Raw genomic sequence first — 14982 nt, 5'->3', positions numbered from 1 at the left:
TGAGCATCCCTCCGCACGCAAAGTTTCCTTCATCTTCTCTCCTTGGTGTTTTCTATATTGTATTTTATTTTGGTCGTGCGCATTATCTGAAGTTACCATGGCAACGCGTCACCAGCTGCTATCTCATAGTAATGTTGGCATTTAGGTAGCAAGCTCCTGGAGCTGACTGTTTCCTTCTCTCCGTGTTCTCACCCTCTCCCACCAATCCCAGGTGAGCGGGGTGCCTCCCAGCAGCCAAGCCCCCCTCCTTGATTTTGTTCTCCAAAGCAGAGCAAATGATTGCTTTGCCTTCTTTGCCACAGTTTACTCTAGCACCACAAGAGTCCCAACTCTGTGTGTGTGTGTGTGTGCACTCTAGAGTGTGTATGTGAGTGTGTGTACCTACATATGTGTGTTTGCATTAAAGGTTGCTAAGTAGGAATGGTTAAACTGAATGTTGTATGCAGAACTATTAGTATTTCCAATAATAATATGTTATGGAAGAGACTTTTAATACAAAGGAGCCAGGGTAATGATTTGGGGAGACTTCCTATCAAAACTGAAGTCGTCTGCTATGTTGCTCAGACACTATCGGTTTCCTCTTGTTTCCTTACCAGCACATAGTAAAGAGGGCCTGACTGGTTGTCCTTTTCCTCAAAGCTTCAGTTCTCTCCCAGATGTGCGAGACCTCTGAGTGTGGTGATGAGGTGGATTAATTAAAGGACTTGATTGTCTCAGATAGCTGAAGAAGGTCCTATGCGGCAAAATATGCCCCTCCACTCCAGCATTAAGTAGCCCCTCATCAGCCAAGTGCCTGCAATGATTGCACTTATTTTTACACGTTTGACCTAGTTTCAAACTGTGTCTCTTCATGCTGTGATTCATTAGCCACATTTTAAACCACCCGATTAGAGCGAGGTGACTCTGCCTGCTTTGCGCCAGCGACTCAGATTCAATTTCTCTCTGGAATTTAATATGCAAGTCCCTCTGGTACTCTGTTTTAAGAAGCAATTTCCTATCCGGGCACCTGGCATGCTGCTTTGGTATGGATGAGTGGCTGCCTCATGCCGTGGTAGTAAATATATGTCGATTATAGAATTTCTGCCAGGAATAAAAAGAAGAGGGTTCTAATTGGCTCAGATTACAGGGAATCCCCCAACTCCCCGAGAACCCCATGCAACATTAAGGCTTTTCTAGGTCATTGGAGGGGATGGGAGTTTGAACTTTTATGATATAAAGTTGGAGCAGCAGTCGACCTTAGGGCTATATTGGCTGCCAGGGCAAATAGTCTGATTGTCACCCCAACCACCCTTCCCCAATTTCTCTAAGCATTTTAGATACGGCAGGTATGAAAGTCTGGTCTCAAACTTGTGAAAATGGGAGAGGGCCAAGACACAATTGCCATTTTGAAGACAATCTTGAAAGGAACCAGCCATCAGAGAAGGACTATGTGAGTCCATTACTCCTTCATTGCATGAGAAATAGTGGATGGCTATTCAATTCAAATGACAGAGCCTTTAATGAACCTACTGCCTGTGGCTCCTTCTACTTCAGGGAGTCAGTTAGTCACATCTGTGTGATCACCTAAGGATCGATACCAAAGTGAGCTAGGATGTGGTAGAAAATCAGGATGCTTCCGGTTTAAGATAAAGCAGTCAATTTTTGATTAACAGGCAAATGCAAGTGACTTGTCTAAACTTCCATGACAGTGCATGCAAATCCTAGTGAAAGGCACCCGACTGGGCTTTTCTACGTGCTGATCAGGACAAAGAAATTAACAAGCTGGTAAAGTGACTTTGATTGATCTGTGAACTCTAACACACTGACTGATTCCTAATAAAACAATAATGGTTTATTTCATAAAATGGTCAAACTCTCCAATGAAGAATGGAAAACCCCTCTCTCTTTTTTCATTATTTAAAGATAGAAAGAAAGAGAAAAGGCAGAGAAGTTTCCTTAAACAAACCCTAAGAGAATGCAGCCCGTTCGAGGTAATTCCAAACAACTTGAGCTCCTCTGAGGTTCGCTCTTTGCATTTCCTCCTCTTCCAATTCAAATCAAGCCACTGGGAATAACAAGCCTTGCGGATCGAGGCGTTTGGGGCAGCCTGCAGTTCTGACAATGGTGGATTTTCACCACACACACCCACACAAGCTCACAGTCTCAGCACTCATTTAAACCAAAGATTTAAAGTAGACTGCTGTCCAAGAGACAACAGCATTTTTTTTTCCTACAAGATCGTCAATTTAAAAAAAAAAGAAAAGAAAAAAAGAAAAAAAAAATCAAACCTTCCCATATCTCTTACCTCCAAGCAGTGGAATTACCTGCAGAAGATGCCGCCCCTTCCTTGTACAACGAGCCAGCCTTTGACCAGAAGCAAGATAACTCCAAACGAAGGAAAAAATAAGCCCTTTATATTGTAATTTTCACTGTTTATATGCAAGAAGTGTAGTGGGTCTGCTCACGTAGGAATAAATAAAAAGCCGAACAAACTGCACAGCAGCTACCATGTGAAAAGAAAAGCCCTCTAGTGGCCACAGGATGAATTCTTTAAGGAAGGGAGAGAAGAGAAGAGACGGAGGGAGCAGGAGCTGAGGAAGCCCAGGTACAAACACACACACACACACACACACACACACACACACACACACACACACACACACACACACACACCTACCTCTAGCTCTTCAAACTCTAGAATCTTCCTTCCCTACATTTAGGCTAGCCAGAGGTATAAAATCCATCTCTTGATTTCAGTGCAACCTTGTTAAGTTAGCCAGGATGCAGCTGCTTCAGCCTGGTTTGAAAGAGTTGAGTAATTTCACAAACTCGCTACTACCCCACCCTGGAGGTCTATCCAGGAAATAACAAGCAGGTGGGATCCCCAAGGCTTTGGGTTCCTACGCTCAAAGTGGCTAGAGCCCCCTGAAAGTCTAAGCTTGGTGCTTTGGGACATGTTTCCTGAACATGGGGTGGGTTTAGTGGTCACCAGCTTCTGTGCAGGTGACCTGCTTAGTCATAGAGTTCCTTCTTTAAAAAGGAGGCACTCAGCTGTTCCAAAATGATCAATAATACTTTTAAGTGGGAACCCTACATCTTTGCCTCATTCCGTTCTATGGCTGGCCCTGCTGACTGAGAAGGCATGACACCCCTAACGTCCTAATTGAAAAACTCCAGGAAGCAAGCGAGAGCCTGTACCTATGTAAGCTACTTTGGCAAATGAGTGCACGGGACACATTAGGCAACCTAAGAGACCTACCAAAGAATGCAGAGGGTGCTTCCTAGGGGCCATAAGCACTGTCCATCACTAGAGCAGACCTACAGGCTGGCTGATATACAGGTTACATGCATGCATAGTCGATATTTTTAACAACAGGAGAATTTTTTAAACAATTTAAACAGGCCACAGACAGTCAGACACACACACACACACACAAAGAGAGAGAGAGACAGAGAGACAGAGAAAGAGAGACAAGAACAGAGACAGAGACAGGCAGACACAGAAACACACACTCAGGTATCACACACCTTTATTTTTCAAAAATGAAACTTCCAAGCCTATCTTCAGCAGTGGGAGTCCCTGGACACTCCCTGTATCCCACCAGTATCCAGTCAACCTTCAAAAAAAATCTGGCCTGGCCTGGTTCACAGTGAGACGTCCTCTGGCCAAGATGGTCATCCCTCTAGGATCTTACAGGAAACACTTGAGAATATTATCTCAGCCCTGCTTGATTAGTGACCAGTGTTTCTTTACCAGCTTCCAGAATATATCCCCTCAAGTGCTGTTTCTATATGCCAGCATGCCCCAGCACAGACACTTAACACCCTGGGAGGGAGAACACAGGGGAGACTGAGTGATGCCTTTGATCCATACGTGGCTATAACTCATGCTTCTCCATTTTCAGGGTTCCTTCAGGACCCACCTCCTCCTCACATCTCTACCTTGATTTCCCTCTTGTCTAACTCCTTTCCTCATGGACATTAATCATGCTTTCCCGACTAAATAATAAACTCACGAAGAGCAAAGGTTGTCTCTCCGCATCTCCTTTATCTTCTTTATCCGTAAATAATGCCAATCCTGGTAGGTGTTAGGTTCTCTCCTGGCTGATTGATTCATGGTGATCCAGTAATGATCTCTCTGCAGAGACTTGCCATGCACTTAACGGTGCTGTTGGAGCTGTTGATCTTTCCAGGAATTCCTCTGGGAGTGGATATGGGCACAGATAAGACTATGGGGATTCATGCAGACAAAATTATTTACCAGAAAATGAAACTGACTGCCCCTGAGAATCTTGGCTAACATAGGCTAAGTCTCCCAACATCCATAGAGTGCTGTTTCCGAGGTACAAACAGCACAGAGGTGGGATGGGGGGGGGCAAGGAGGCTTTTCTCTTAGTTTTGTATCTGGAGCTCTTAGCACAGCTACAGGCACGTAATGGGTGTTTAATGAATGTTTTTAAATGAATTAGTGGTAAGGACATTTCCTCTTAGGGAGTTGTTTCACATGCCAGTAAGAGGAGATGCTTTGCTGCTGGGTGGTCCTTTATGAGTACCGGGGGAGGGGAGGCTGTATATTTTCAAGTTTGATGTCAAGGAGACAGAAAGGACAAATTTCAGTGCCTTTGTATTTTTCATTATGTTTTGTAGAGTCACTTTGTGGCGTGTATGACAGCCATCTTAGACCAGATGGGCGACCAACACTATTCATTTTACATTGAGACCTTCCAGACCAGCTCAGACCTTGTGGTAAGTCTGCAGGTCATGGCAGGGGGTTGGGAGGAGGCAAGAAAGGCGTGGCATACCAAGCTCCTCTTCTCAGGAGTTTGGGGCAAGAAGGCCCCCTACAGATCTCAAGCGTGTGTGTTGCAGATATGATGTACGAATCTGATTCCATTTCTAGAATATATCTCCAGTCCATTACAGCTGTGTGCTATGGCTCCCACATCTAGATTCCCATTAGCAAACAGACATTTGTTGATGAATCATGAATTCTCTGGAGCTCCAGAGTCTGAGTGTCCGAGTCATACTATTTTAGATTGGAACCCTAGCTAAGCCACTGTGTGACCACAGGCAAGCTAACTTCTCTCAAGCCTCAGGTGTTTTGTTTTTCCAATCTGGGAGCTAGGGATGACACTATCTGTGTCACGGGCTTTGAATCCGAAGTGTAACAGTAAAAGCACTCAGGAAATACAGCTGTCACTATGCTGTAGCCAGTGTACAGAGAGAGCTGGTTCCTGAGCACAACCACTCAGGGCTCATCTGCTAAGTCCACCACCATCGCCAGAGAGAAGCCACAAGCTTGGCTCTGGGCCAAGAGTCTAGTACATAGCATGTGCTTGATACCTTGTGCTAACCTTGTGGGTTGACATTACCCGGTTCTGATGTGGAAGCTTGGACCTTATACCACAAAGATGATTTTCTTTTTTTTTCCTAGAAGAAAAAATTTGCTAGAAATAAGTCAATGCCATTTCCAGACTTTCACAATTTAGTTTAAAAGCAATGTTTTTGAAATAATATTCCGCATAGCCCCCTCACTACCCTACCATAAACACACATACACGCATCACATATCACACCACATATACACACAAACACACCATATATATATATATATATATATATATATATATATATATATACATACCATGTCATTCACGCATGCACACACATACACACACACACCACAATACACCAAACATATACACCATTCCACACACACTCACACACACAATTGCACACATGCTCACAGCACACTCAGCACACTCACACAAGCACATGTGTATGTGCACACACAAGTACACACCACACACACATTTACACTATACCATGCACACTCACACACACATTGCACACACTCACATATACTTACACACAATTGTACACACACTCACATTCACACACATGATTGCACACACAGTTGTACACACACTCACAGCACACTCACACACAATTGCACACACTCACAGCACACTCACACACAAACAGACACCTCCATATACATACACAAACACACACACCAAACGCAGTTAATCTGTCTTTATCTGTTTCATACATTGGGTTTTAGGTGAGATTTTCTCTGAGCAGAGGCTGCAGTGAACATGGCAAGCGCTGCTTAGGGAAAGAACTGAGGATGGGTGGGTTCACTCTGCATTTGAAGCTTTACCTAAATCACCTAGGGGATTCGACTTCATTACCTGCAGCTCAAGATGCTCTTGGTACCGGTGGTTCTTGACTTTGCTGTCTGGATCTGTACTGAATTTATTTTCCCTAAAGATAAGGATGAAGGTTGGCCTACTGCAAGATTTGCTGGAGAATGTTTCAATTCACTTTGAGCCTCTTTAAAAAGAGGAAGACCCTTGTTACCTCCTGTCTTTGTGACTTCACACACATGTGACATTTGGATTAGCTGTGCCTATGCATTGCTAATTATATGTTCATTTAAATAATAGTGTATTTGTTCAATGACCCGAGACTGTACCATATAGTGTGGATTATTTACCTCTCAATTACATATCTGGGAAGATGATTACAAAATCATCAGCAAATACATTTACTTCTTTATTCTTAATGACAGAACCAATAGTGCTTTAGTTGCCGAGAACATTTTTAGTCATTGTTCATATTCTGTTTGTACCTGTGAGGCAGAATCTTAGTAGCTGACTTATAAATTTCCATTTCTAACTGGTTGTGATGACTTCGAATTCCTTGGCAAAAACCTAGGCCCCTTCCCAATCCTAACCCTCTAAAAGAAAATGAATATTCAGTCACCACCACCAATATCTAGACACTCGAAGTCAGTCCCTGTGATGTGAGGTGACAGGTGTGTTTGGCATTTTTATAGGACTTCTTGATGGAGACATTCATCATGTTCAAGGACCTCATTGGGAAGAATGTGTATCCTGGGGACTGGATGGCCATGAGCATGGTCCAGAACCGGTAAGGTGCCCAGCACTTCCAGAACACCGCCTCGTTGGGTGCTCACCGTTTATTTTAAAGAACACTAGCAGGCATAGAAGGGAGAAAAGACATTAAAATTTTAATAGGCCCTTCCTTTCTATGCACAAACACAAGGAAGAAAGAATTCACCAATTCTGAAGCCACTCGAAATAGCCACAAACCTTCTCTGGTTTTTCAAGTTGCTGTCAAAATGTGATAGTCTGTGATAGGAGAGTTTAGGGAAGTTTTATACAATTATGTTGTTCTAAAGTTTTTTTAGGATAATAAAGTGTTTTCTGGGTCATATATTAGGTAAGGTGTCTAAAGTACTGGGTTAAAATTTTTAAAATTTAAAATTTGTACGTTACAGGACTTGGGGTGGGGTGCTTTCAATATGCAATTATGATCTTCTACACTGAAGAATAGGGGGCGCATTTTACAGATGAATCTGCCTCTGGGACATTGTAGGGCGTAACTTAAACATTTTTTGCTTATTTATATAATCCCAAACCATGTCTCACAGAATATCAATGTAACCTAAAGATAATCCAGACCCCACTTGAGCAATCACAATCTGAGATAAATAATTAGAAATGATTCCAACCTTCACAATTGTGTCTCTAATACCATCTTGGCAAGATACACACAAATCTCATGACTCAGCCATTCTAATAATCCCTTCCTCTACTCCCCGCCCCCACTGTCTTTTGCATGCTGAAGCTCCCCTGATCTGTCTCAGGATCCCATTCTTATGTCCCACCCATGTCCTCTCTTGAGTAAGGCCTTCTCAGCCCCTCCCTTCTTTCTCTTCCCCTTTCCTACGGCTACTTACATTTATTTCAGGCCTGTACCATACAAAGCCCTTCATCTCAAAGGGGTTTCTAGTTTTATCTCCCTGTATCTACCACCTCTGTTCTTCATTACACAGGCCAAGTATTGACTGACAAAGACAGAGATGTCCCCAGAGAGTGACAGAGAAGAAAAACCAGAATATTCTTGAGTGAAAAGACTGGAGGAAAGACTATGCACATTTACATATTAATGATTTTGTCATTGCATAAGGTCTGAGATTTGTCTCTTGCATGCTAAGATCTAATTGCAATACCTGCTGATCTCTGGAAAATTGTTCTTCCAGTCCCTGGATGCCTAAGTGCCCACCATGTGATAGACACCTGGCTACCGTACTCTTGGACTGACTTTAGGACTGCAGGAGGGGAGGAGGAATTGGTCAAGGAAAAAGAAGGCATCTGTCTATACATTTTTGCTTATTGTAGAAAGAGGGAGCTCTTCCCAGCAACACAGTGCCAAGGAGCATCCGGCCCTAGCCTAAGCTCACTCTGCCTGGTTCGCATCTCACATGCTGAAGGCTGACCTTGCAATAACAACATGCTGGTGATAATTCTCCTAGGTACACTGTGGGTCAGAAGTAAACTCTTCCCTGGCCCTGTGTCCTGCCAGCTTTCTGAGCATGAGCCCTGTGGAGGAGCATAGTCATTCACACCCAGAAGGCCCTGTGCTTGGTTTAGTGCTCATGTGCTACCATCTCTTGACTCATAATAATTTTTAGACAGTGGGACCCCTGTTTTCTGTTTGTTCTGGCTCCATATATCTGCTCAGATATAAATGGTCACTCATCTTGAATTGAGGCAGAAGCTATATGCAATTCTGAATGTGGTCCTTCACTGTGTGCCAGAAAGATAAACAGATAGTCTGTCAAGTTATACGGAGCATTCAGGAGATAGTACAGGGTCATTTGCATTTGGGATATATCCAACTTCTCCCTGTTGTCTACTTACCTACATGCTTCAGATAACTTAAAAACCTTAGAGGTCTTGGTATCCAGGTGTTCAAGTGAAGATCGAAGAAACCGACACCTCTCCCTCTGTCTTTTCTCTGCTGGCTTCATTCTCAAACAGACATTTCCTTTAGAGGGATCTAAGTACACTCTACAGGTTGCAAGTGTATCTATTTAATTTTATTATGCATATGAGTATTTGGTCTGCATATATGCCAGTGAGCCACTCAAGTGCCTGATGCCTGTGGAAACCAGAAGGGGGCATCAGGTCCAGGGACAGTTGTGAGCTTCTGTGAAGGAGCTGAGACTGGAAGCAGAGGCCTCTGGAAGAGCAGCTAATACTCTGAAGCACTGAGCCATCTCTACAGCCCTCAAAAATATATTTTATTTCAAAGAAAGAGGAAAAAGAAAAACCTTCCAGAAAAATCTGCCGAGAGAAGGTTTTTTTTTTTTTTTTTTTTTTTTTTTTTTCCAGTCAGTGCAGTGTAATTCCCAAGGCTAATCTTCAAAGTCTAGTTTGGGCTACATGTTCATCCATAAACCTCTGGTGGCAGAAAAAAATGAAAGGCATTTTTAAGTCATGCTTTGATCTTATGATCTGCCTTCTGAACTGGAGGTAGTATGGTCAATTCTACCCAAACAAGAGGGATCTAGGAAAGTAATGGAGAAGGTAGTTCTCCAAAGAATAACCCAGAGCTGCTGTTAGGAAGGCTAGATTACTGGCAGGAAAAGGAACAGCTAGCATGAGCTAGTACAAAGCCAGGGGTGGAGTTCATCAGGCCCGTCTCCCCTTTTGGAGCAGTGTATCAGGCACTCTGGGAGAAGTCCTTATTGATCAGGGCGAGGAGGTATTGCTCTAGAGATGTTGCCTGTTCTAGTTCCATTCCAATTGCTGTGATAAAATACCCTGAAATAAAAAAAGCAACTTTAATTGAGAAATGGTTTTTATTAGGCTTAAAAGTCCAGGTTCCAGTCTGTTATTCTAGGGAAGGCAGGGCCGGATCTCAAAGCAGCTCGCTATATCCAGTCAACAGCAGATAGGGGACAAATGTGTACATGACTGTGCCTAGCCACTGTTTCCCCACTCCCTTACAGTCCAGAATACCAAGCCTAGGGAGTGGTGCCACTCACGATCTCAGGGTGCCTAGTCTTATCACCTCAGTGAACCGAATTAGGAAAGTTCCTCGGAAATCTGCCTACAAGCCAACCCGATCCAGACAATCCTTGCCTGAGACTCTCTTCCAACATAGTTCTCCTTCATGTCAAATCAACAAGTAAAATGATCCTTCTGTCTCTATACCTAGAAAGTGGCAGCCAAGGAACCGAAGAAGAAAGTAGAATCGCCTTCTAATAAAAGCAGTTCCTGCTCTGATCAGTGAAATATATGTCTGTTGGAGAGTACAGCATGGATGGCCTGGAGCCCAGGTTGACCTTGAACTCACAATGCAGTTAAAGAGGAAGATTTTGAATTCATGGTCTTCCTGCCTCGACCTTCTAAGTTCTAGGATTATAGACCCGCACAACCACAGCCCACTGCTACCCTTGCCTTTTCAGAAATTCATTCAACTGGAGTGTCAGCTTCTGAATCTCTGGAGAGAGGATAACCACAGTCCATTTTACAGGATTTTGCATTTCTCGTTTCGGATGGATAGAGTTGTCCCTCAGTACCACACTGATAGCAAGTCTGACTTCAGTCAGCAGGGAATTGGTATCACTAGGTGATTGCCAACTTCCTCTTGAGCTAGAAAAGTCCCTGCTAATGTCACCTCCCCCTAACGATGGCTGTTCTTTTGTCCTTGCAGGAGAATGGCATAGTCTATAGGTTTCTTTCATATTCTGGCTACGAGTATGTCTCCTCCACTTAGTGGAGCTCATGAGGGTTATACAGGACATCTACATTTTGTGTGTTGCTTCCTAGCTGGTATTGGCTAAGCACCTAGAACAGTCCCCTGTTACAAATGCTTTGTGTGTGGTAGCTTCCCTGCCCCTCAGGACAACCTTACGAGGTGGAACCACAACCATTTGCATTTTGCAAATGACACAGCTAGCTGACTTACTCATCATTGCAATGCCAGTAAGGAAGAGAAACACCATTCAACCTGAGCCAACTTCTGAGCCCCAGCTTCATCCTGTGTACCAGAGACATTTGTCTGAAATGCCTTGGACAGACATCCGGACAGCAGCCCTGAAGGGAAGACAGGCTGCCAAGGTCTTGCAGCTAGTTTGCAGAATATACACAAACAGAAAGTGCACCATGATTTCTAGTGGGACACTCACCTAAAATACCGTTTCCTCTTCCCCAGAAAGAAACAGTTCACCGAGCTTATCTCTAAACTAGCCTGCATTATAACTAATTAACTTTCTTCCCTTATCTTCCTCACTCTTTTCCTCTCTCTAATCTTTTTTATCTTTATCTCTGTCCCTCTATTATCTATGTTACTGTAATTAATCTATTACCACCTCTGATTTATGCATGTATATGTATATCAGTCATCTATTACCCGTGTTTCTGTTCAGTGGTAGAGTGGGTGGAGTCTTCTGGCTTTGAACCTCTCCCCAGCTGGGGGCTGTTTACCTATGCAAAGGTGATGGCTTTCTAATGTAAGAATGTTTTTCTTTTTGGTAAGATGCAGCATTCAGCATGAGCTGATTTACATGGCCTGTTTAAATTTTAAATGATCAAATTCTTCATAATGTTGTAAATTAACACAATTATGCTAGGAAACCTCTCTCTCTTCCCTCTTGCATCTGTGCCTCCATCAGGAAACATAGCACTTCCAGGGGAGTCAGGGATTTAAACCCATCTCTACAGCTGCTCTTAAAACAGTCAATCAAGGTTTATTGAGTGTCTAAGGCTCTAGGGAGGGCACAGATCCAGTCACGCTCTGATCTTGAAGGCTTCCTTCTAGTAAGGGAAATAGTAAGTTTGACCAGAAATGTGTCCAAGTCCCGCGGTGACCCTCATGAGAGCAGAGCCCAGAGATAGCATGAAGATGTTCTAACCATTGAGGTTGCATCTCCTTTATGGGGGGGGGGGTGTCATGTAGCTGACATCCTGCATATCACATTATTTACATTACAATTCATGACAGTAGACACTGAAATAATTTTGTGAGCAGGGGTCACCACAGCATGAGGAGCTATATTAAAGGGTTGCAGCATTAGGAAGGTTGAGAACCACTCTTGTAGCTGATGACTTCCTAGATTCAAATCCTGTCCCCTTCATTAGTAATTGACCTTGGGGGAGTTACTTAGCTGCTCTGGACTCAGCTTCCCTCACTGTAAAATGGGATTAGCAATAGTCCCCATCACAGCAGATTGTGGTGTTTATGTGGCTGAAACGAAAGAGTAACTGGTATAAAGTAGTTAGGACAATGCTATTAACACATGGAAAGAACTCTGTAACTATTGTTTTTAATCTTCACATTCTTGTCACTGGTCACGTGTCATGGGGCGTCTGGAGGACAGAGGACAAAGGACAACTTGTGGGAAGCAGCTCTCTCCTTCCACCACATGGGTCCTAGGGATCAAATAGCATGTCCGACTGTTACAAATACCTTTGTCAGCTGAGCCTTCTTGCTGCTCTATGATTTGTTTACCCTACACAGCACAACTAATGTTGAAGTGCAGTAGGATTCCAGATTCAGTGAGCCTGCTGCATCCCCAGGGGAGTGCAGAAGGCACTTCAGGTGAGCTGTGTCCTGACAAGCTGGCATATGCTGCTTCTCTCTAACCTCTTGGAACCTTGGGGTGTTGGGGTGATAGGAACAGCCTAAAGGTTCAGAGAGAATACATGTGTTAGACTCAAACGAAGCATGTGCTCTGCCCCCCAGGGGTGTCTGCTGTCTGTCCTTACGTTCTGACCAGTAGACTCAGATGTATCCTAGGAACCACAGGACACAGAGTGGGGTTCACTGGAGCCCTCTGATCTCCTAAATGATACTTGCCAGAGAGGGTCCTCACTCACTTTTCTGCTTTAATTCATGTCGTACAACTTGTTCTTTTGGCGTGGTGCTGTGCTGTCATAACAGAGTACTTCCGGCCTCAGTTTCCCCATCACTGAATGTGGTGGTAGCTGAGAACCAGAACAATGACTGATGTTTACTGAGGATATCCATGTGCACTGGACCCTCATTCTTAGATTGCATCTTACTGGGTATCCACACTTGGTTCCTCTTTTATAGAAGGTGCCAGTGAGATGATGGGGAGGTCAAGGTCATAGCTCAGAAAGATGGAGCATTGACTAGGCAAAGCTTGCTGCAACCCTTGTAGGAGCTCCATGCACTAAGCCTGATGCAGAGTGGACTCTCTGGCTAATATATATGGTATATATGGTATAGATGGCATATATGGTATATGTAGGATATGTGGTATATATGGTATGTATGTGTGTATGTCTATAGACATATTTATGTATGTATATGTACATACATATATATGTATGTATGTATATATATATATTGCTAACACTGTAGATAAGAAGGGTTAGGTTGAGATTTGAAAATAAAATTTGTTTTAAACAACTTATGTTCATTGTTGAGAGCAACAAAGAGTTGAGTGTGTTCTATTCCTATCCACTTCAGAACCATTTAAAAAAAAAAAACAAGAAGAAGAAGAAAAAAGAGTCTTACACTTTCTATCTGAAACACAGTACAGAGTTAAGTGGGGTTCTGACATTGAGCTCGTGGCTATCAGAGAAGCTGGGGGGGTGGGTAGCACACCTGCTTCTCACCACCCCAGCACATGGCTGATTAGCTTCCAGTCACCAGCCCAGCCTCTGGGAGCCCCAGACAGGTTTAAACTGACAACCTCAATAATGTCTATTCTGGAGTTACCGATAGCTTTGTTGCTAGCAAGAGTGTATAAAGCCCTCATTTGGGTATCACATTTCAGCTCCTGAGATGTTTGTACACAATGTGACAGCCACTCAATGCGCTTCCACCTAGAGAATCAGATAACTAATCTTTAAGGAGAAAATATAGATGTTGTTTCAAAGGCATCTTAGCAAATGGCAAAAAGCAAAACCGAAGAAATCCCGCTCTTTGACAGCCCGATGGGGCAGGGGATTTTGTGGGATTTTCCATTCCTACTGCTGTGTGGTCCTTCCTGCTCCAACCTGGTTGCTAGGTATTCCTTGCTTGCTGTTTGTCTGCTCATCTACTGGTGTCTGGGTTTATAAGGAAAATTGGGCAGCCTGAAGGATCCGAGGGATTCTCCGATCAGTTGACCACTGTGCAACTGCAGGCTCTGGGTGGAGCACGGAGCTCAGTACCCACCTGGCCTTGTTCCCTGCAGCTACCCCAGATAATGGCTCCCTCACCGCTGTGTAGCTGGGAGGAACCTGAAACTTCAAAAGGATAGTAACCTGACCCAAATACACAGAGCTGGAAAGTGGTGACGTCAGAAATAACATTTAGGAGTGTGTGCATCCTCCAAATCATGTGATCCCAACATTAGAATAAGCTACACCTCCCCACTTTTGCCCCCAGCAAACAACATGCAAGTATTTAATGAAAGACTGCTGCAGCCCTATTACCAAGCAGTGCCCCACCAAAACCAACCATCATCAAGAACAACAACAACCACAACAACACTAAAACAAACCCTCTAGTACCTGCCATGTTCATCCCAGCCAAAATATAGCACCAGTGTTTATGCACAGCCCCCAAAAGTCCTGAGAGCTTTATGGGATTTCTCTGACTGCAGGGTGCTTCATTCATCTGTAGGAGGGGCATGGGGATGAATGCACTGATACCTTGGAAGAAGTGGTCCAGGAACAAATTCTAACCGCTGAGGGACGGTGAGTGTGGTATTAATAGCCCGGCTTATTTGTCTCCAAGGAAGGGACACTTCTGACGTGCAAATATGTTGTGTAAGGCCTCTTAGTGGTTCCCAGGCATAATGGAGCTCAAATCATTACCCACACTCATCAGCACGTCCTTTATTGGTCTCTTCTGGTACCTCAGGCAGACTGTAAGTATTTCCCTGAACCAGCCACTCAGGGGATAGACAGGGCAATATTCATTGCCTGCTGCTCATTAGGAATGGTGGAACCAAGGTGGCAGAGTGTTTACCTAGCATGCAGTAGAGTCTAAATTCAGTCTGCAGCATTGGAGGAAGGAAGGCCAAATCACAAGCATAGGCACACAAAGGAGACTTGGCCACATCTTAGTTGGAAGGCAGCTGCAAAACTCCAGAGTAATGATTATGGCTTTGTCTGCATCTGTAGCAGTGGGGTGAAGTGAAGTAGGTGGCTCTAGACCTATTCTGAA

General features: G+C 43.8%; 1 protein-coding gene across 1 annotated transcript in view; it reads left to right on the top strand.

Annotated features, from left to right (window-relative positions):
* The window catches only part of Dock2 (dedicator of cytokinesis 2), a 558039-nt gene that overhangs the window by 467131 nt on the left and 75926 nt on the right, over positions 1-14982 (top strand). Inside the window, exons 28-29 of the mRNA XM_021175778.2 lie at positions 4627-4725; positions 6821-6915. Coding sequence (XP_021031437.1) covers positions 4627-4725; positions 6821-6915 — 194 coding nt within the window. The remainder of the gene's footprint in view (positions 1-4626; positions 4726-6820; positions 6916-14982) is intronic.

The sequence above is a fragment of the Mus caroli genome, chromosome 11 (assembly GCF_900094665.2).
Source record: "Mus caroli chromosome 11, CAROLI_EIJ_v1.1, whole genome shotgun sequence".
In the NCBI taxonomy this organism is placed as follows: domain Eukaryota; kingdom Metazoa; phylum Chordata; class Mammalia; order Rodentia; family Muridae; genus Mus; species Mus caroli.
Note: the sequence above shows the minus strand (reverse complement) of the source record. Positions and strands in the feature narration are given on the sequence as shown.